We start from the raw sequence: 18,992 nt of genomic DNA on the forward strand, positions 1-18,992 counted from the left end.
GTTTGAGGCGGAATCTTGTGTTGTGTTTTTATCCCCCCGCACCTCCGCCCATACTCTTAAACTTCTTGGCGATAGTGGGAGAAATGGGGATGATATTCCAGAGGGAATATGTCACCTTATTGCTCATTATTTAGCTCTTGACTTCAAAGGGCATGAATTTTCCTTCCCATCCTCTTTTAGACTGTTTTGTTCCTTCTGTCAGTGGGAATGCTGCTCATTATTTGAGGCGAACAGCCCACTCTGTCTTAGTCAATTGTAGTTGCCTTCTAATGGTTCTGACTCTGAACAAGGGGGGGTGATCTCCTGGGAGGCTCTGGAGGTGCCATCTTTGGTTTTGTGATACTGTTCTGTTCTTTGTACTTTATTTCTTAAGAATAGCACATAGTTAGGGTTGAACTCCATTGGATGTGGAACTCTGCTGCTTCTGGAGCGACTGAGAAAGTTAAAAGTCACTTAGCCAATCCCAGGGTTGGTCATCTAACACTTTATTTTTATAGAATCACACAATCATCATGGTTGGAGGAGACCTCTGAGATCATCGAGTCCAACCATTATTAAACCTGTCGCTGCTCTAACCCCTAAACCCCAAACCCTATCCTCCAGCACCAGATCCAGACGTCTCTTAAACACTTCAGGAATGGTGACTCCACCACCTCCCTGGACGGTGCCCTATTCCAGTGCCTGACCACCCTATTTCTTTGTAGGCACTGTGACTCTTCAGAATCATGCACGTCTGAGACTTGTTATCCAGTGAAATCTCTGTGCAAATGGTCTATGAATATTTGTTCTTGGGATTGCATCTTGTGGAAAACAGTTATAAAAGCCCAGTTCTTCAGACTGCCATTCCAGAGCATTTCTTATGATATTTCTGTGTCTGTCTTTCCACAGTATGCCCTCGAGTCTTTTAACAAGGTAAATATTAACACTGGGAACTTAATTACCTTCATTTTGTTTATCTCTTGTAGACAGATGTTTGTTCCTTCTTGGATAGGCTCAGATGGCAGAGGGGTATTGAGAGTAGCAGGATTGCTTGTGTCCTCCAAATTGGGCAGATTTACAAATATTTGCAACATTGGAGCAATAGGTAATGCTTTGCATAAAATGATCTAGAAAACATGCATGTATTGTGATTTGTAATCTCTGAATAAGGTTTTCTGTAGCACTGTCCTATGTTAAGTCCAATGAAACAAGACCTGGATCTTGCCTCAAAGGAGACAAACACCTAAGCAGTCCATTTACAGACACAAGAGTAGGAAATCATACACAAGAACATAATTGTGAACACATAAAAGCACATGCCTTGTGTTTTCATAGTTCAAGGATGTTGCTTTTCCAAAATGGTGTCCAGAAAGAACTGATTAAGTGCTTAGAAAGGAGTATCTGCTTGTTTTTCTGGGGAGTGTTAGAGGAAGAGATGCTCAGCTGCAAAAGGAAGGAAATTCCAGGTTAAGGAGGCCTGTATGGAAGAAAGCATATAACAGTGCAGAAGGGCATGGAGATATAAATATAGAATGTCACTAAAAGTGTATGACTCATACTGCTGTAGTAGCATAGTGCAGAATTTATTTGCAGAAGTACAGAACAAAAACCCTATGGTATACTATGATGCATTTGCAGAGTTTTCCATAGCTGGTTAATGTTTTATGCATCCTGCGTTTTTTTAAGGCATCACCAAATTGTGCTTTGATTTTCCTTTTTTTCTTCTTTTTGTTAGGACTTTGTTTTTAGATGAAGAGTTAAGTCCTCTATTGAACCTTGAATGCAGCAGTTCTGTTTGCTGGGTAGAGATGAGTTAGATTTGTTTTTAATCATGTAACTAAATTTAGCCAGCAATCTGCATTTTAAGGCATTGCTATTAAAAGTCTAAAAGTGAGATATGTATCGTAGTTTGAATTTAAAATGAGCCAGAGGCACAGCTGGTGAGGCAGTCATGACTCTCTAATCATGAGTGGAGGGAAATGAGAAAGGAATTTTCTCATCTTGCAGGATGAATGCAAAGTTTGATAGGTGCTTTAAAATCTACCCTTGTCCCCATACCCCTTTGCCAGATTTGTTTCATGATTGATTGGACTTCATGACCTCCCCCCTAATTTTCTTTTTCCAGCCAACATCATATAGATGTTTGATGTTAGCAGTATGAATACAACTTAATAAGCATTTAGTTTCCTATATTTTATTTTTTCTTTTGGTTTATTCAGAGATTTGTATGGTACTTTATGTTTCCAGTCAGAATCATAGAACCATAAAGGTTGGAGGAGACCTCTAAGATCATCGAGTCCAGCCATTAACCTGTCACTCTGCTGGAACCCCCAAACCCTAAACCATATCCTCCAGCACCAGATCCAGACACCTCTTAAACACTTCCAGGGATGGTGACTCCACCACCTCCCTGAGCAACCTACTCCAGTGCCTGATCAACTTAACAGGGAAAAAAACCCAGTGAAAACATGTTTCCTAACATCTAATCTGACTCTCCCCTGTCTCAGTTTATGACCATTCCCTCTAGTCTTCTCCCTGCAGCCATGGCAGGAGAGTTGTAGAGAGCCATGAGATCAAGACCCCCTCCTCAAGGCTAAACAAACCCAGTGCTCTCAGCCCTTCCTCATACAACATGTGTTCTAAGCCCTTGCTGACCTTGTTGTCCTTGTTGTCCTTGGCTGGACTCACTCCAGTGCTTCAATGTCCTTTTTAAAGTGAGGGGCCCAAAACTGAACACAGCACTCAAGGTGTGACCGCATCAGTGCCAAGTACAGGACAGTACAATCTCTTCTCTAAGAGAAAAATGGCCTTATCCCATCTAAAACCCAAACCCAGAGACAGGACTTCTAAGATATCTGGAAAGTCTTGGAATTTGCCATATTCAAAAGTAAGTTTTGTTCAGTCTTTCAAAGCAGTGAAGCATGCTGTTGAGTCTGTGAAAAATCCCATTAACGGAGCACTGCCCATGCCAAGACATAACTTGGTGTTAACTATGGAAGCAAAAAAGGAAAAGCATACTTTTTAATAAATGAAATTCAAAGCCATTTAGATGTTTAATGATGTCTGATAGAGATGGATGAGTTGGTAAAGTGCATGACAAACTCATCATGTTGTGGGAAACTCTGAGTTCTCTCTACCCTATCATACAAAATATTAAATTGACTTAATACAGCACCACCTTTAGCAATATTTGCTGTGGCCAAGCTCCCATTTCCCAAGGCTTCTTTTCAGCCTGATCAATTCCTTGACTTGGTTTGCATTCCCTATCACAAAGAATGGAAGCACAATGAAGGCTGGTGGCCTAGGGGTGAGTGCAACTGCTTGAGTCCAAAATTTCTCAACCTGTCTTGGTGTTAACTGTTGCCTAAGGAATTCTCAGTCTGTGCTTTGAGTATTTTAGTCTATGTTAAAAGGCTGTCATGGTCCTAGTGTCTTCACCTGGTGAGTCTCACACATCCTCATAGCTTTACCTGCCTAGCCAAGTATTTTCCTGGACATTGCAGCATCATGCAAATCAGTGGGTGTTTGATATCTCCAGGAGGCTCGGAAAGAGACTGAGTGATTTCCTCCTTTTTAATTTTTTTCTTAGCAGTAGGAATGGGGCAGAGTGAGAAGCCAGAAGTTTACTGGATCATAGATGAGCCACTGGTTCTGGTGGTGTGACAGCCCTTAGAATCGTGGAATATGTCTCAGGTATCTTGTTGATTTGTCTTGCCCGTATGCCTGTGGTTTAAATTGATCACCAAACCTGGGGCCATCTGATGGAGCTTAGAATGGCAGAATTTTTTGGGCCAATTGAAGAGCGTAGGAGTTTTACCTGACAAATCCATAGCCGTTGCAGGAGGACTGGTGATGCCCTTATGGTTCTCTTCCTGTGACATTTGTGGCCTTTTGTTGCAAGTTTAAACTTATTTATAGGGGCTTGGAAACCCTTGTGAGCTGCAGCATGTGGTGTGGGTGCTCTGTGGGCTGTTCTGAACCAGCTGTGTATTGCAGCCCGTGACTGCAGAAGGCTGAAAGTGGAAATTGAAATATCTCTAGTTTTCTGTTGCTGTCATCTCTGAAATGCTTTTGCTGCTTTGTTTGAACTTCCTTGATGAGGCATGACCTCAATACTGAGCATAGATTTGTGTTTTAGTGATACATTTTTAATAGCTGTTATGAATGAATGTGGGAAAAAAGTCAGGAGTGTGCCCTATTACATGAAGTTGCAGAAGTCTGTAAGGAGGTCACAGAAAGATGTGTGAAGAGATGTGGACAACTCTGGTACACTGAACTCCTGTCTAAGAGGATCAAGGGACCATTTAAACCTTTGTCAGAACAGATAATCCTGCTTTGTCCTGAGCACAGGTACAGGTGTTAGGCTGTACAGGTCCAAGTCTCTAGCTGCTGAGTTGAAGTTGTCTTCAGCGAAGAAGGAATTGAGGATGGATGGACAAATGTTCTTCTGTAAGGTTGCCCTGCACAAAGGCTGTTTCTAGAGGATGAGGAAGTTTGTCAGAATAGTTGAAGGACATTAGTGATTGTCCTGAAGGACAGCAGATATCTGTAGATGTGGGAGAAGTGTTGCTCTATGTGGGTCAGGGAGGAGGCAAGAGGCAGCTTCTAAATGTCAGTTTTTAATGCCTGCTCCTGTGAATTTTCCAGTGAAGGGAGGCATTAGGAATTTTATATAGAACTTCATATTTCGAGCCTGAGATTAAGCATTCAGTGTGAATATCCAGAGTTCATTTGAAAAGTAATCATTAATGTAACCATGAATTGAGATAGCCTAGATGAACCCTTTCATCTTGTATTTATGAAGGAGAATTTAAAGCTTGCCTGGATACCAAATAGAGACTTCAAGGAGATAACACCAGTGCAATCATGATATTATCTTAAAACAGGAAAATTGATAAAAAGATACATCTGAATCTAGTGAAAATAAGTAAATTTTTATGTGCCGATTTGTCTGTTGTGTTTTACTGAGAAACCAACCTGTTTTATTGCTGATGCTCTCCAAATACATCGGTGGTTGAACAGACTGATTAAGAAAGTGGTAAAAGGGAAAAATGACATGCTCTACAGCCTCAGCAGCAGCAGCATGAAGCAGCACAGAAAGAGCTAGTGTCAGGCAGGAAGAAACTAGAGGTGCTTTGTGCAATGTTGCTGGATCTGCAAAATTCCAGAGGCCATGAACTTGTAATTTTGGGCCCATTCTCAACTGTCTACGCTTTGTTTTACATAAGGACAGAAGGATAATATGAAAAAAATGCAGAGGAACCTTCCTGATAGTGATTTGCTAGTGTAGTGCTTCAAGCACTTGAATATGTATGTACCTTCATCCATATTCTGGGAGGGCTGAGCATGTGTTTTGGATGATTTGCTGCTGTGTGTACACTGATGCAGACTGCTGTGTTTACAGTTCAAAGACCATGAGAAAATGGTTTACTTAAGGGGCTGTCTGGAAGATTTTCTTCCTTTTTATAGCTTTCTGAACTCCTGTACTTATATGGTTCATTCAGGTTGTACACTGGAGTGACACAGGGTGCATGAATTTTATCTATCACTCCTTAATTCCAAGTGGTACTGAACCCTCTGGCCTTTATTTGATATGGCATTTGCCTGCTGAAAAGATGAACAGTTGCTGTAAAGTCATCTGGGACAATGTGTATGTTCACAGTAGAGGAGTTGAAGTACCTTTTGGAATTGGAGCCTTCATGCTCTGAACATGGCAAGATTCAAGTCTTAAGAAGCATTATTAGTACCTTAGAAGAACTGGAAAAGCTTTCCAATGTTGTATGCTTCTTTCTTTCACACAAGTTGTAGAAATAACTCCTGCCTTTTGTGTGCCCTCTTACTGTATAGTCTGGCATGAAATATCTCATTTTCTGATGCCTCAGCCACTTCCATGGCTGATGTACTCTGTCCAGTTGACTCATCACTGTGTATGTTTTCTTGACTTCTAATTAAAATCTGTTCTAGTCTAATATTAGACCAACTCTCCTTGTTATATCACCCTTCATTCTTAAGTAATTCATCCTGCAGCCTCCTTACTCTGTATGACTAATGTCTTTTTCTCAAATATTCTTAGAACATTTTAAAATACCATCTATATTATAGGCAGCACAGTAGCAATACCTCTGACTGCAATTGCTGAATGCTTTCTGTCATAGCTCAGTGCTTTCTTTTGCTCAGGATTTTGACGAGACTTTAACCTTTGGTGGAATTTTCCATGCACTGGTGTTTGCCTCAGCCTGACATTTCCACTTGAGACTGTTTTGTTTGTTTGCTGAAGTATAATCAGTATTTCATAGAGAAAGCACATCTAAATCAGCTTCTGTTAGTTTCTGTCACGGAAAAGACAGATGTATGTCCTTTTTTTTTTTTTTTTTTTTTTTTTTTTTAAAGGATTGCTAGGCAGATGTTTTTGGCTGAAAAATAGAAATAATTGACCATTAGCAGGAGGCTGAGCATGGGAGGAGGAATGCTCATCAAACAGGAACTAGTCTGGGGAAGAAATAGCTCTCAATAAGAAGTGAGAACTGAATTTGTAAGCACTGAGAAAGAACTGATTGCTTACCTAAGCTTTGGGCATTCAAGGAATTCTTCCTAAAAGCAAAATTTAATTTATCTGGCTTTAGTTTTTTTTTTAAATGGCTGTTCTCCATGTTTGCCTACCAATAACCACCTGAAACTTGTTTCCTTTGGAGTTGCAAAAATGAACAAGTTATTTGCAATTATTTCTGTTTGTAATCAGAAACAGTTTACATTCTCCTAAAGGTACTGTTTGTATGTGCTTTTGCATGTGTAAGTAATTCTTTGCTTGCTTGTCCAGTGAAAGGAAATAGAATCTGTGGATGGAAGGTGCTTTATTGTAGTGAAGTATTATTGCTGTTTTAATCCTTCATATATGTTTGCACTCTTCAGATCCACTGGAGCAGTAGAATCATAGAATCATCAAGGTTGGAAGAGACCTGTAAAATCATCAAGTCCAACCATTAACCTGTCACTGCTGTAACCCCTAAACACTAAACTGTACCTTCCAGTGCCAGATCCAGACACCTCTTAAACACTTCCAGGGATGGTGACTCCACCACCTCCTTGGGCAGATAGGGATTCCAGTACCTGAACACCCTGACAGGGAAACCATTTTTCCTAACATCTAATCTGACTCTCCCCTGTCTCATCTTATGGCCATTCCCTCTAGTCCTTGACCATTCCCTCTAGTCCTCAGAAAACTGTACCCTGATGGGATGATGCAAAGGATCATTTTTTGTTCTATGAGTGCCTGGTTTTTCCTGTTCATGGCTGGGTGCAGGTGGAGCACCAGATTTGGTTGGGGAAAGAGGTGTTTTTGCCCCTCAAAAGGTAGAGTTGAGAGAAACCTTTACTGCCTCTGTGTACAGAATGGTACTGTAGACTGTGTGTGAGGATCTGGGTCTGTATTGTCAATACATTGCTTACCTGTTTTTAGCAGAGTTCTATATAAATTACAAAGTAAATATACAACCTTCAGAATAAGACTGTTTTTTAAACTGCAAACTGGCTTCCTAATCTCTGTAGGGTATACTGGTAGTTCTGTTAATTAAACTTATTTTAATCCTTTAACCTAACAAAATGTAACTACTGTGTTAAAAGACCTCACTTTTATTGAAAGTAGGATGTGACTGCTTTCAACTTTTCCCTAGCTACTAGGAAGCTGCAAAGGAAGAAAATCTTTGTGCCCTTGAGAGAAAAGGACAACTAATTTTATCACTTAATTATTTCAGGGGAGGCATTATCAGTGAACTGAGAGAAGGCATCTGAAAACCTTCCAGTGATTGGAGTGAAAGATACCACTGCTAGCAGGTTTCCAAGGAAAATGCATATACTTCTTGTGTATATGAATTGAGGTTTCCAGTTTATTTACAAAATACATTATTACCTTAAACTGCACAAACCAGCAGTGCTCACCTGTGTCCCTTTCAAGACAATTTAACAGAACCCAAAGGAAAAGGGAGGTGTTCAGATTTCCAGAGGTTTATGTTAAGTTTAGAAACCCCTCAGTGATCATCTTTGAGCAGTGTGACCCATACCCCCTGTGCCCGACCCCTCTGTGGTGATGTATGTACTGACTGACAGGGAGAAGTGTGTGTGTTTAAGCTGACTTGCTTGACTGGGTGGTATTTTCCTCAAATCCACATCATTTGGCTTATAAACTTGATGACTTGAGTTCAACTCTGGAGAGCAATTTGAGGCTTGGCTGAAGTGTGCATATAACTCAAGGTCATTGCAGGTTTCTTTCTGGGCTGGAATGGGGATTGCTGCTTCTAGTTAAAACCAAGCTGAGAACATAGTGTTATGCTGTCTGTATCTAGCTTTTTATATTGGAAGCCCAGAAGGGACAACATTTCATGACTTTCCTGCAGAGGTCTAGTCACTTCATTAAGAAAATAAAGCTGTCACTTAGTATTACATTATTTTTTCCTTGAAATTTTGGGGACTAAAGGTAAAAAGCATTGCTTTATGGATGTTATCCATACTGGAGAATGGTGGTTTGGGTGTCAGTCCTGCGGCAGTGAACCTGAAATATTATGTGGAAAAAAGGGTGATCCATATATTGCTGATTTCATTTAAAGTTATCTTCCCTCAGCCAATGTGTGATTCCTGTGAAAAAAACCCAGTGCATTTCCAATACTTAATGGCAGTTGTGATGGTGTTCCCAAATAACCAGCTGCTGTCCTGAGAGCTGTTACTCTGCTAACAGTAATGGTGATAGAAGGTAACTTCTATCAGGAAAACATAAACAGGTCATGCAATGGATGTCTCTATGGCAAAGGCTGGGTATAGAAAAGAGTCATCTTTTGGGTAATCTTTTATGTGTCAGAATAAGCTGTTTTGTGTGTGCTTCTGATAACCTAAAACATGTCCTTTGTATAACCAAAGTGTATATATTGTATACAGGATGTCCAGGTTATGCAGCTTTACTGATATGGTTTTATTTATAGTCCAGTCCATCTATTCTGCTAGAAAAGAAGTTAATGAAGTATGAGTAACTGCACAGAAGGATATCATAATACCTTTAGCTTGTTTTTAATGTAGTTTTTTTCCTCTGCTCTTAGTTTTCACTAGGCTTTTGAAGCTTTAGATAAGATGCATTAAAAAGTGTTCTCATTTTGAACTGGTATCCACATGTTCCAGGAACTTAGTGAATAAGTAATCTTGAACTGTGTTTTGTGTTTAGAAACTGGCAAGGTATTCACCTGGGGCAGAGCAGACTATGGACAACTTGGAAGGCACACAGTGGTTCCCGATGGGCAGGAGTTGTGCACAGCATCTGATCAACACTTGGAGCTGTTGTGTAACATCCCTATTTCTGTGCCTTGCCTAGATGGAGCATCTCAGGTAAAGAAGTGAATTGCCATTTCCCCTCCTGTTTTATTCTCTTTTTTTTTTTTTTTTTGAGTGTGTGTGCAGTAAAATAATCAGAACAATTTCCTAATAGAACCCTTTCATGTGCTGCAGCACAGGTCCTCACTGCACTTTCCTGTAAGCTCAGAAGTTAATGCAATTGGATGGTTTCAAATCACTTAAAAGTCTTTTGCATTTGGAAACTGATTTTTCCTTGGTGGAACCAGAATTACCATTAGCAAAACATGTCAAGTTCTCTAAGATACCAATGTATGCAGGAGACAACTGCACCTGCAATGCAGCCTAACAGGTGAGGTGGGCCCAGTTGCAGTGCTTCTTTTGTCTGAAACTCCAAAAACCAGCACCTCACAAATGGCAAGTTGTGGTCCCTCTGAGCCAAGGGAGAGGCTTGCACATCCATGGAAACAGTTTTCCTGGCTTTTGTTGCAGCTGAGGAGAGTGGAAATTCCTAGTACTGTAAATGTAGGAACAAAAAAGTTCTGATGTGGCTGAGACATGTGGTTGATGGCTAATCCAGGATTTCTGCCCAATACTTTTGATCTGTTGTGCTGCTTGATAAACATACAGTTTGAGATATAGGGTAAGTGAATAAAGGGAGACCTTCAGGAAAGCAGAGATAGGACAACGGGTGGCAGAAGATGGACTTTGTTAAAGGTGCAGCCTTACTGGCTTAATATCAGATTGACGATCTGCTCAGCTGCCACTCTCAAAGGGTATAGTCATCCAGGACACTAAACTTTAGCAAGGGATTAAAGATAATCCATGAAGCTTCTGAAGAATAGACTTGTTCTAAAAAAGGCTAAGGAGTTAAAACCAACCAACCAACCAAAAAGTTCTCCAGCCTCACATCCCAAGCTGCAGAAGGCAAAGGCAGGGGACAGGGAGAATGAAGTGCTGCCTGCTGTAGTAGATCATTTAAGGATCGAGATCATTTAAGGATCCTGAAGGTGCCTGAGTCCGTGGGACCTGATGTGATGCATCCGTGGGTCCTGAGGGAACTGTCAGAGGAATTGACAAAGCCACTATCCATCATATTTGTGAAATCATGGCAGTCTGGTGAAGTTCCCACTGACAGGAAAAAGGGCAACATAGCCCCTGTTTTTTAAAAGGGAAATAAGAAAGACCTGGGGAACTAACAGACTGATCAGTCTCACCTCTGTGCCTGGCAAGGTCATGGAGTTGATTGTTCTGGAAACTGTGCTAAGGCATGTGGAAAATGAGGTGATTGGTGACAGCCAACATGGCTTCACCAGGGCAAACTGTGCCTGGCAGATTTTGTGGCCTTCTATGACATGACTACAACATGGGTGGATGAGGGAAGAGGGACTGATGTCATCTGGATTTGTGCAAAGCAAATTCACGGGGTAAGTATAGGTTGGCAGCTTCAGCTGCAGTGTGTGTACTGCTTCTCTGCCTTCTGCCAGTCTCCTGTGGCAAGACTTTTGTTGGAGTCAACTTCTTCCCTTTCCCATCGTGTGTTTTGTGGATGTGTGTGCTCTCAGATGTGACGTGGATCTTCAGAGCCTGTAATGCTGCACTAATGAATAATTTGTTTAGTCAGTGTTGGCTCCACTGAGTCTCAGACAGTTTTCTTACTCATTTTGATATGGTGGTCCTACTTTTTGCCATTAGTTAGCTATAGACAACTCCATTTTTTAATCTGTTTCACACTGTTTTTCATCTCTGCTTTGTGCAGTGTCTCAAGTACATAGTTCTGTTGTTTCTTGAACAATACAAAGCCAAGGCAGCTGTAGCTTTTGCACAGAGGAACTTAGACTTGGTAGGACAAGTCATCGGTGAAAGTAAAGGGATGTATTCAGATACATTCCTGGAAGAAGGAAGAGAAACAACAATCTCATCTTTATTCTGCTGCCCTCAGTGCTGTTCTTCTTTATAGACCTGTGAGAGAGCTGATGTGAAAGATTAGCAATGGCAGTGTTCTGGAGCAGGCATCATTCTTTGCAGAGTTAACAGCATGGAGATCATTTAAAAGCTTCATTTCTACCCTAGGAGGAGCTGTGTGGATGAGAAAATGAAAAAACAGATAATAAGAGCCTAAATTGTTTCACTTCAAGATCACAAAATAATGCCAAAGCTAGAATTTATACTTAAAAAAGCCTTAAATTGCAGTATGTAGGCTCTGTAGAGTGTGAGCTGTTTTTTGTTTACACACAAACTCCATTTGTTGTTATATGGAGACAGGGTTTGATTTGAGAGCTGAATTGAATGGAATACAGAGAAGATGAGTTCTTCTCCATGTTTACCTTGAATTAACAATTCCAATTTTTGTGTTTAATGCAGAGAGACAGTTTAACAGTTGAGGATTACGACTAATGATTTTTATCCATGGTCTATTTTTATAAATCATTTCTAATGATTCAACTGAATTTTTGGCAAAGCTGTGGTCTGCTGATTGCCTCTGCGCTCCAGTTAATATTGTTACTGCCAAAATGGAGAAACTAATCTAAGGATTAGAGGACAGTATAAAAAACACACTAGTTTACCTCAAGGACAGCGCAGTAGATTTGACCTCCTGTGTTACTCCTTGTCTTCATGCCCATGGCTTTCTTACTTTCTCCACCAACGACCAGGGCTTCTCCTTGCTTTGTGCTGAAATCAGTATAATGTCTGTGTCTGCCACTCCAAAACCTGATTTTTGAAGTGTTGTGATTGACCTGCTCAGTTGTGAGCGTGGCTTCGTGTGACAAGCTCATTTAAAACATTGACCCTGAGAGATGTGAGCACTTTTTTCCGTTCAGCTGAAACAAAGGAAGAACAAAAGCCTAACTTTCAGATAACTGCTAATCTGAATGTGTCTTCCTGGCAGCTTTAAAAGAGTGTGTAGAGGTTCCTGGTGTGGAATGTGTGTTTAAATTTTTTGTGCTTTGTGACTGCAGGTCTATTTATTATTTTCTTCTCAGTGCTTTGGTGCATAACTACCATGGAGGCACTGAGAAAAAATTTGAGGCTGTAGCTGAAGTCAGTTGTGCGAGACACTCTGCATGCAGTGCTCTTGTGTTGTGGGGCGTCCTTGATTGGACCTCTTCAGAACATCTGACTCATCTGCTGCCTGATGTGCATTCATATCCACTGCTCTTCAGATGAAAGGACAATTAAATACAAATGGCCTGAAATATGATGAGCCTCTGTATTTAGCAAATGCTACAAAGACCTGGTTTAATGTTTCCTCCTTGTCAAAATGCTTTTCCAGTCTGTTTGATATTTTTGGCTTTAATAGCTCTCCTTCTACTGTTTGTGGTATGTTCAGCATGTCATTCACATTGCAGCAAACATTTGCTGCAGCAATAAACAAGTGAGAAGTCTGTGCAGTGCTGAATGTTTCTTGCTAAACTTGGTGAAAGGAAGGGTTACAGTTACTCTGGATATGTATGGCTTCACATGGAGCCATGTTTTCATCCTGTCCTTTCTCTACCTAAAGCGAGCTATGCTAGGTCGCAGTTTACTGAGAAGGGATCTCTGAAATTTCAGTTAAGAAATTAAAAAATAATCGGTCACACTGTCATTTTTGGGTTTTCTTGGACTTAATTCCTTTCTTAGTTTTGCCACCACTCAACTTAGGCCTTGATGGTGGATGTAGGGACCAGTTGTGTCAAGGAATGAAAATAACTGATAGACTTGCAGCAACCTGTACCTACTGTGTATATCCTTATTCTACTGTGGTCTATAGTTCCGGTGTGTATGTTCGTCCTGTGCAATATAGATTGGTTTGGATCCTCCATGTGGTTCTTTGTTGCAGGGAATGACATCATGAATACACACATTCTCATGACCCTTTGCAAAGTTTATTGCTGTTCTTTTCAGTGACAGTTGCAGTAAGATGTCATTTTTCTTTCAGTATTTGTAAGATAGCTTTGGTTTTAGTATATTCTTGGGGTTTTTTTTCCCTTTTCCCTGTTCGTGTCACAAAATATTAAGCAGCTGCCTACAAGACAAACCTAACCTGTGTGCTACGATGGCAATTAATTATTATATTACTGATAAGTTAATGTATAAGCATATATATGCAATGATATTGAAAATGGAACCCTTTGGTTTAAAAAATATGACAACTGTTTTTGACTTCACAGGGAGATTTTTTAGAGACCACTTGGTAAGTAAAACTGTAGTTGAGACTTGAAATTAAAACTAATAAATAAAAGTAATAAATTAAAGAGTATTAAAAGAAATAGCCTAATGTATAGCATATCCTCTCTGTTCTAATTGTGGCTTTTTAATACTCAGTTGTTTGACTGGCTACTCTAAATTTATTTTGAATGGTAAAAGCAAGCAACAAGTTGAACTTTCCCAAAACAGATTTTACTGTGCAGAGTTTCAGAATATATGTGTAGTAATTGATCCAATAAGCTGTTTAAAAAACCCACTTTGGGTATTAGGGCAGGAGGTAAATGCAAAAAAGTCGAAGTGATCTGGAGTTTCTCACTTGGTAAGGAACTAGTACATTGGTGTGTATTTTGGGTTTGGTTTTTTTGGTGATAAATTGGTGTCTTCTACAAGTCAGTATTGATCTGTGTCCATTGAGAAATGGCATCATTGAATTTTCTTTGATTAGTGCAGGTTGGGTTTTATTATGCTGTTTTAAAGATGCAGTGATAAAAATGGTAATGTAGAGATGGTCACTTTAATATTCCTACAAGAGTGGAAATTAAGTTCTTGGCTTATCAATTCATTTTAAGTGACAATAAAGGGAAAAAAAGGCCATGAAGGAGTGGGTTCTGAGTACAACTCACTGTGCAAATAAGAAGTTGCAATTAAGGATAAAAATAAGAGACCAAAATGTTGAAACTATCAATAGGGGGGGAAAAAAACCCTCAGGGGTGTATCAAAAGAATGAAACTATAGTCTGTATACAGAATACAGAAATTCTCTGTTAAATTAAGTGTGTCTGTGTGCTCTGCATGCCCAGGGTAGAAGAATAACACTAATCTTGGCAGCACTGCAAGAAGGTTGAGAGTTCACAGTTAAGTCACAGGAAATGAGCAATGAGGGATTTACTTCTTCGATCGGTTGGTTCTCGCTGTTGCTCTCCTAGCAGGAAACTGAGAGCAGTACCAAGCTGCTGAAATTCAAGTACCACTGGTTGGCTAGGTAGCCATCCCACACTGCTTCTCCTGCCTCATTAAGACATGACTGTGGTTCATAAAGAATATCTTATGACCTGGGTAGAGAGACATTTAATATTCATAGCAAAGTCATTTAGAATCATACAACCATCTAGGTTGGAGGAGACCTCTAAGATCATCAAGTCCAACAATTATCTGCCACTCTGCTCTAATCCCTAAACCCTAAACCATATCCTCCAGCACCAGATCCAGATGCCTCTTAAACACTTCCAGGGATGGTGACTCCACTACCTCCCTGGGTAACTTACTCCAGTGCCTGAACACCCTAACAGGGAAAACATTTTTCTTAACATCTGACTCTCCCCTGTCTCAGCTTATGACCATTTCTTCTAGTCCTCTCCCTGCAGGCATGGAAGGAGAGACCATCCTGCACCTCTCTACAACCCCCTGTCAGGTAGCTGGAGAGTGCCATGAGGTCAGCAGCACTGCCTTGCGTGCCAGAGAGTGTGTGCTGTGTGAGTACAAACTAGGTGTTCCAATTATCACTTTTGCAGGTGAGGGTTGGTTTAAAATGACCAAAATGACTTTGCTGGGGTTGTACTGTAGCACAGAGGTGGCAGCCAAGTCAGGCAGCTTTGTAGTCTCTATGGGTGACCAGGAACAGTTGCTTTGCTGGGGTGGTGTCGGAGAGGACTGACATGGGCTGAAGTCAGAAGGTGCAGACCCACCCAGCATGTGATGACTGAGGTGTTGCAAATGTGAGTGTGGACAAGCCTTAATCTTCATAATTCATAAGCTAATTTTCCACTTGATGGTGTGTTGCAGTTAGAATTCCCAAGTAATGCTTCACTTGGAGATCTCTGAAAATATCAGGGAAATTAAAAAAGACTAAAACTACTTGCAGCAATAGCCATGACTTGTGCAGACATGCATCAGCTGTCAGTAGGGAGGCCCTAACAATGAGACCGAATTGGCAGCTGTATTTAATGAGCCTATTAGTAGGAAAATGACTAATCTAAATTGGCTTGTTATAACTCTCTGATCTCTATATGCTCATACTATATTCCTTAAATTAAAAATACTGACTAGATCTCATCTTTCTGCATGGATTGTTCTAGTAACAGTGCACCATGACTGCAACTCTGAGCTTAGAGACAACTTGTGATCCAGGTCACTGCTCCTCTGAAGGATTTCTTTGCACCAACAAATGCCATAAATGTTCAGGAGTGCCATTCATGTGCATGGTGCAGTTAATGCTTGCTAATCAATTGTGGGAAATGTACTTGGTCTTAAGACAAAGTCTATGTGAGCAGCAACCTTGGAAGGTGACAGCTGTTAGTGCAGAGATCCAGTTCTGCCTGACTGATGAGATTTCAGTTGCCTTGTTTATCCATGAGAAGCCTAAACAGAAAGGTTTTGATGTAAAATACACCCCATCTTGGTTTAAGGTGAATCAGGTCTAACCCAGGGTATGTGCGTGGGCACGTTCCCAATCCAAGTAAAAATATATGGTTTGAAGCAAGATGTTGGTGGAAAAGGCCCTAAAGCATGCAGTTTTTCATTCTCAATTTGTCATTAGAACTGTTACAGAGAAGGGATTAACAAATCAATGCAGGCTAAAACGAGAGAAAATCAATGAGAAACTGTAGTGAACTGGAACAAAGCTATCAATTTACAGCGTTCTCTGCAAAGAAATCTCATCCATACCTCCTTTTATGGAAGGGAAAATAATGCAGAAATGATGATTTGAGGTTAGAGTAATTATTTTTCACCTGGCTGACCCCAGAACTTTAGGTCAAGAAACTTCTGGTATAAATGCTACTTATCTTTCTAATTTCGGTTGTGTTGATGAATTTCATTGGCAGAATCTATCACAGTGGAATCTTAGGAAAGAACAGTCAAGGAAAAATAGATCGTTTAAGTTACCCTCACAGGAATTTGATGGAACACTCACTCTCTTTAATGGTTTACTTTTTTTTTCTTAGTAGAAGTGACTTCATTATTTCTTCATTGTTTTCCTATTACTTTTTCCTAAGAAGAGTGTTACTTCTGAGAACTTACTCCTTAGTAGTATGCATTGTGTAGGTAGGGAGTATGCTGGACTACCGTGCAGTGTACTACAGGTGAATGAAATGGGAAAGGTCTGGATGGTGCCATCGATACCTGTTTATGGCATTGTAGCATTGGTCCTTTCGTAGAATCCTAGAATTTTAGGGGTTGGAATGCACCTTAGAGGTCATCTAGTCCCAACTCCCTGCACCAGACCAGGTTGCTCAAGGCTTCATCCAACCTGGCTTTGAACACTGCCAGGGTTGGGGCATCTACTACCTCCCTGGGCAACCTGTGCCAGGGTCTCACCACCCTCACAGTAAAACATTTCTTCCTAATACCTAATCTAAATTTCTTCCCATTCAATTTATTCCCATTACTCCTTGTCCTCTCACTACAGTTCTTAACAAAGAGTCCCTCCTCTCCTGCTTTCCTGTAGGCTCTTCAGATCCTGGCAGGTTGCTCTGAGCTCTCCACACAACCTTCTCTTCTCCAGGCTGAACAGTCCCAACTTTCTCAGTCTGTCTTCATAGGGAAGGTGCTCCAGTGCTCTTTATAAACTTTGTGGCCTCCTCTGGACTTGCTGCAACAGTTCCATGTCCTTCTTATGTTGAGGGCACCAGAACTGCATGCAGTATTCCAGGTGGGGTCTCAGGAGAGCAGAGGAGGAGAATCACCTCTTTCAACCTGCTGGCCACCTGCTGGCTTTTAAACACTGTGGGGCCATAATCTTATCAAGGCAGTGCCAGCAGTCAGACTGCTTCTCCCTGCTTTTAATTTAGGGATTATGGATTTGCTTTGAACTTGGGTTATGTTTGTACTGTTACGTCAGTGATGGTATTTGTTTGTATTTGTCTGATGTTTCCATTTTTCACTTATCAATGAGTCATTTAAGCTGTGAGCCTGGCCAGTCTTTCTGGCCTTTGTGTTGATGTTGTAAGTTATTGTAAAGCTACTGTTTAATGAAAGATTCAGGAAAGAGAAGAACTCGTGTTTCTGCTGTGGTGGTTAAAGTTGTTGCTATGCCATGGCACACAGCAAGTTTCCAGGACTGCTTTACTGGGTAGCCTGCTGAATGACAGGTACCTGTTTGTCCTCCCACCTGGTGGTTCATCAACTTTGCATGTTGTCTGTCTTCCTCTAATTTAAACTGAAGTTGTCAAAGGCAAGAGCTGCTTCTGACCCCTGTCCGTGGTTTTCACATGGTCTAATACAGCCTGTGCCTTTGCCCCAGCATTTGACCAACAGAGCTTGTTTGTGAAAGGAGGGGGAAGGGGAAGAAAAAGTAAAAATGATGCATCTAATCCTGTGAGGACAAAAATGCTAAACTGTCTCCTGTTTTAAAACCTGCCTAAGGGTTTATTCTTAGTCTCCTGGCAGTTGACTGCTGAGATCTCTATAATTTCAGTGGATTTCATATGTAATCAGATGCCAGCAAAGATTGCAAAAACCTGTCCTCCTATTGATGCCTTGCAGGTTTTTTTTATGATAGAAAATGCAAATAAAAACCTTATCAAGAAATGGTTTATTATTTCATTGTCAGAGAGAGAAAAATTTATATTTCCTTAGAGGTATGGTTCTGGAAATGCCACGTTCTATACTTTGCCACTTTAGCTCCCATTTTTCCCATTCCTCCTTCCCCAGGTGCAAAGCATTAGCAAACAATTCTTTCCTTGGTAACAAGTGTATAGGGGTGTGATAAGGAGTCATTAGGATGTATTTGTTTTGCATGAACATTGTTTGTCATAATGTTGTGCTCTTAAGTGTTAAATTAACAAGTGTTAAATTGCCGGATTTCTTACTGGTAATTGCTTCAATGGAAGTCCCTTCTGTCCAGCTTTTGGTTTTAAGTTGCCAAGGTTTTCCTGCAGTCTCCACTGTTAGTTGATTTTGAAAGTGTAAACTCTTTCAGAGCCTTGGAAACCTGATACCTTGTTTTATTTCTATAGAAGGAAAAATTAAAATAAACAATAAAAAAGTAGACTCTGCTGGACTTCACAAGAGATTACTGGGGGGAAGGAATGAAAGCTATTTAACAAACTTTGTCTAACACATCTCAGCCGCTTTAATCCAGACAATGATATTGTGGTGTCTAACATTAGATTAAGATTTCAATAAAGATTTGGTTGAGATTCAGATTAGATGTTAGGAGAAATGTTTTCCCTGTCAGAGTGTTCAGGCACTGGAATAGGTTGCCCAGGGAGGTGGTGGAGTCACCATCCCTGGAAGTGTTTAAGAGACATCTGGATCTGGCACTGGAGGGTATGATATATGGTTTAGGAGTTACAGCAGAGTGACAGGTTAATGGTTGGACTCGATGATCTTAGAGTAGAGGTCTCACCTTGATGATTCTATGATCTTCTTCCCTTCTCATGTCTCCTGTTTGGTCCCCTGTTTTGATTTCTTATGGTTCCGTGTTGTGGTTTGTTGTTGTTTTTAATGTCTCAATGGAGGAAGATCCTTTTTCTTCAGTACTTTTGGGAAAGAGGT

At 40.6% G+C, this 18,992-nt stretch overlaps 1 protein-coding gene across 1 annotated transcript in view; it reads left to right on the forward strand.

Moving 5' to 3' along the window:
* The window catches only part of SERGEF (secretion regulating guanine nucleotide exchange factor), a gene marked incomplete at its 5' end in the record, with an annotated part of 158,170 nt that overhangs the window by 24,638 nt on the left and 114,540 nt on the right, over positions 1-18,992 (forward strand). The window contains one exon of the mRNA XM_009077371.1: positions 9,185-9,345. Coding sequence (XP_009075619.1) covers positions 9,185-9,345 — 161 coding nt within the window. The remainder of the gene's footprint in view (positions 1-9,184; positions 9,346-18,992) is intronic.

This window comes from Acanthisitta chloris, unplaced genomic scaffold (assembly GCF_000695815.1).
Source record: "Acanthisitta chloris isolate BGI_N310 unplaced genomic scaffold, ASM69581v1 scaffold2146, whole genome shotgun sequence".
In the NCBI taxonomy this organism is placed as follows: domain Eukaryota; kingdom Metazoa; phylum Chordata; class Aves; order Passeriformes; family Acanthisittidae; genus Acanthisitta; species Acanthisitta chloris.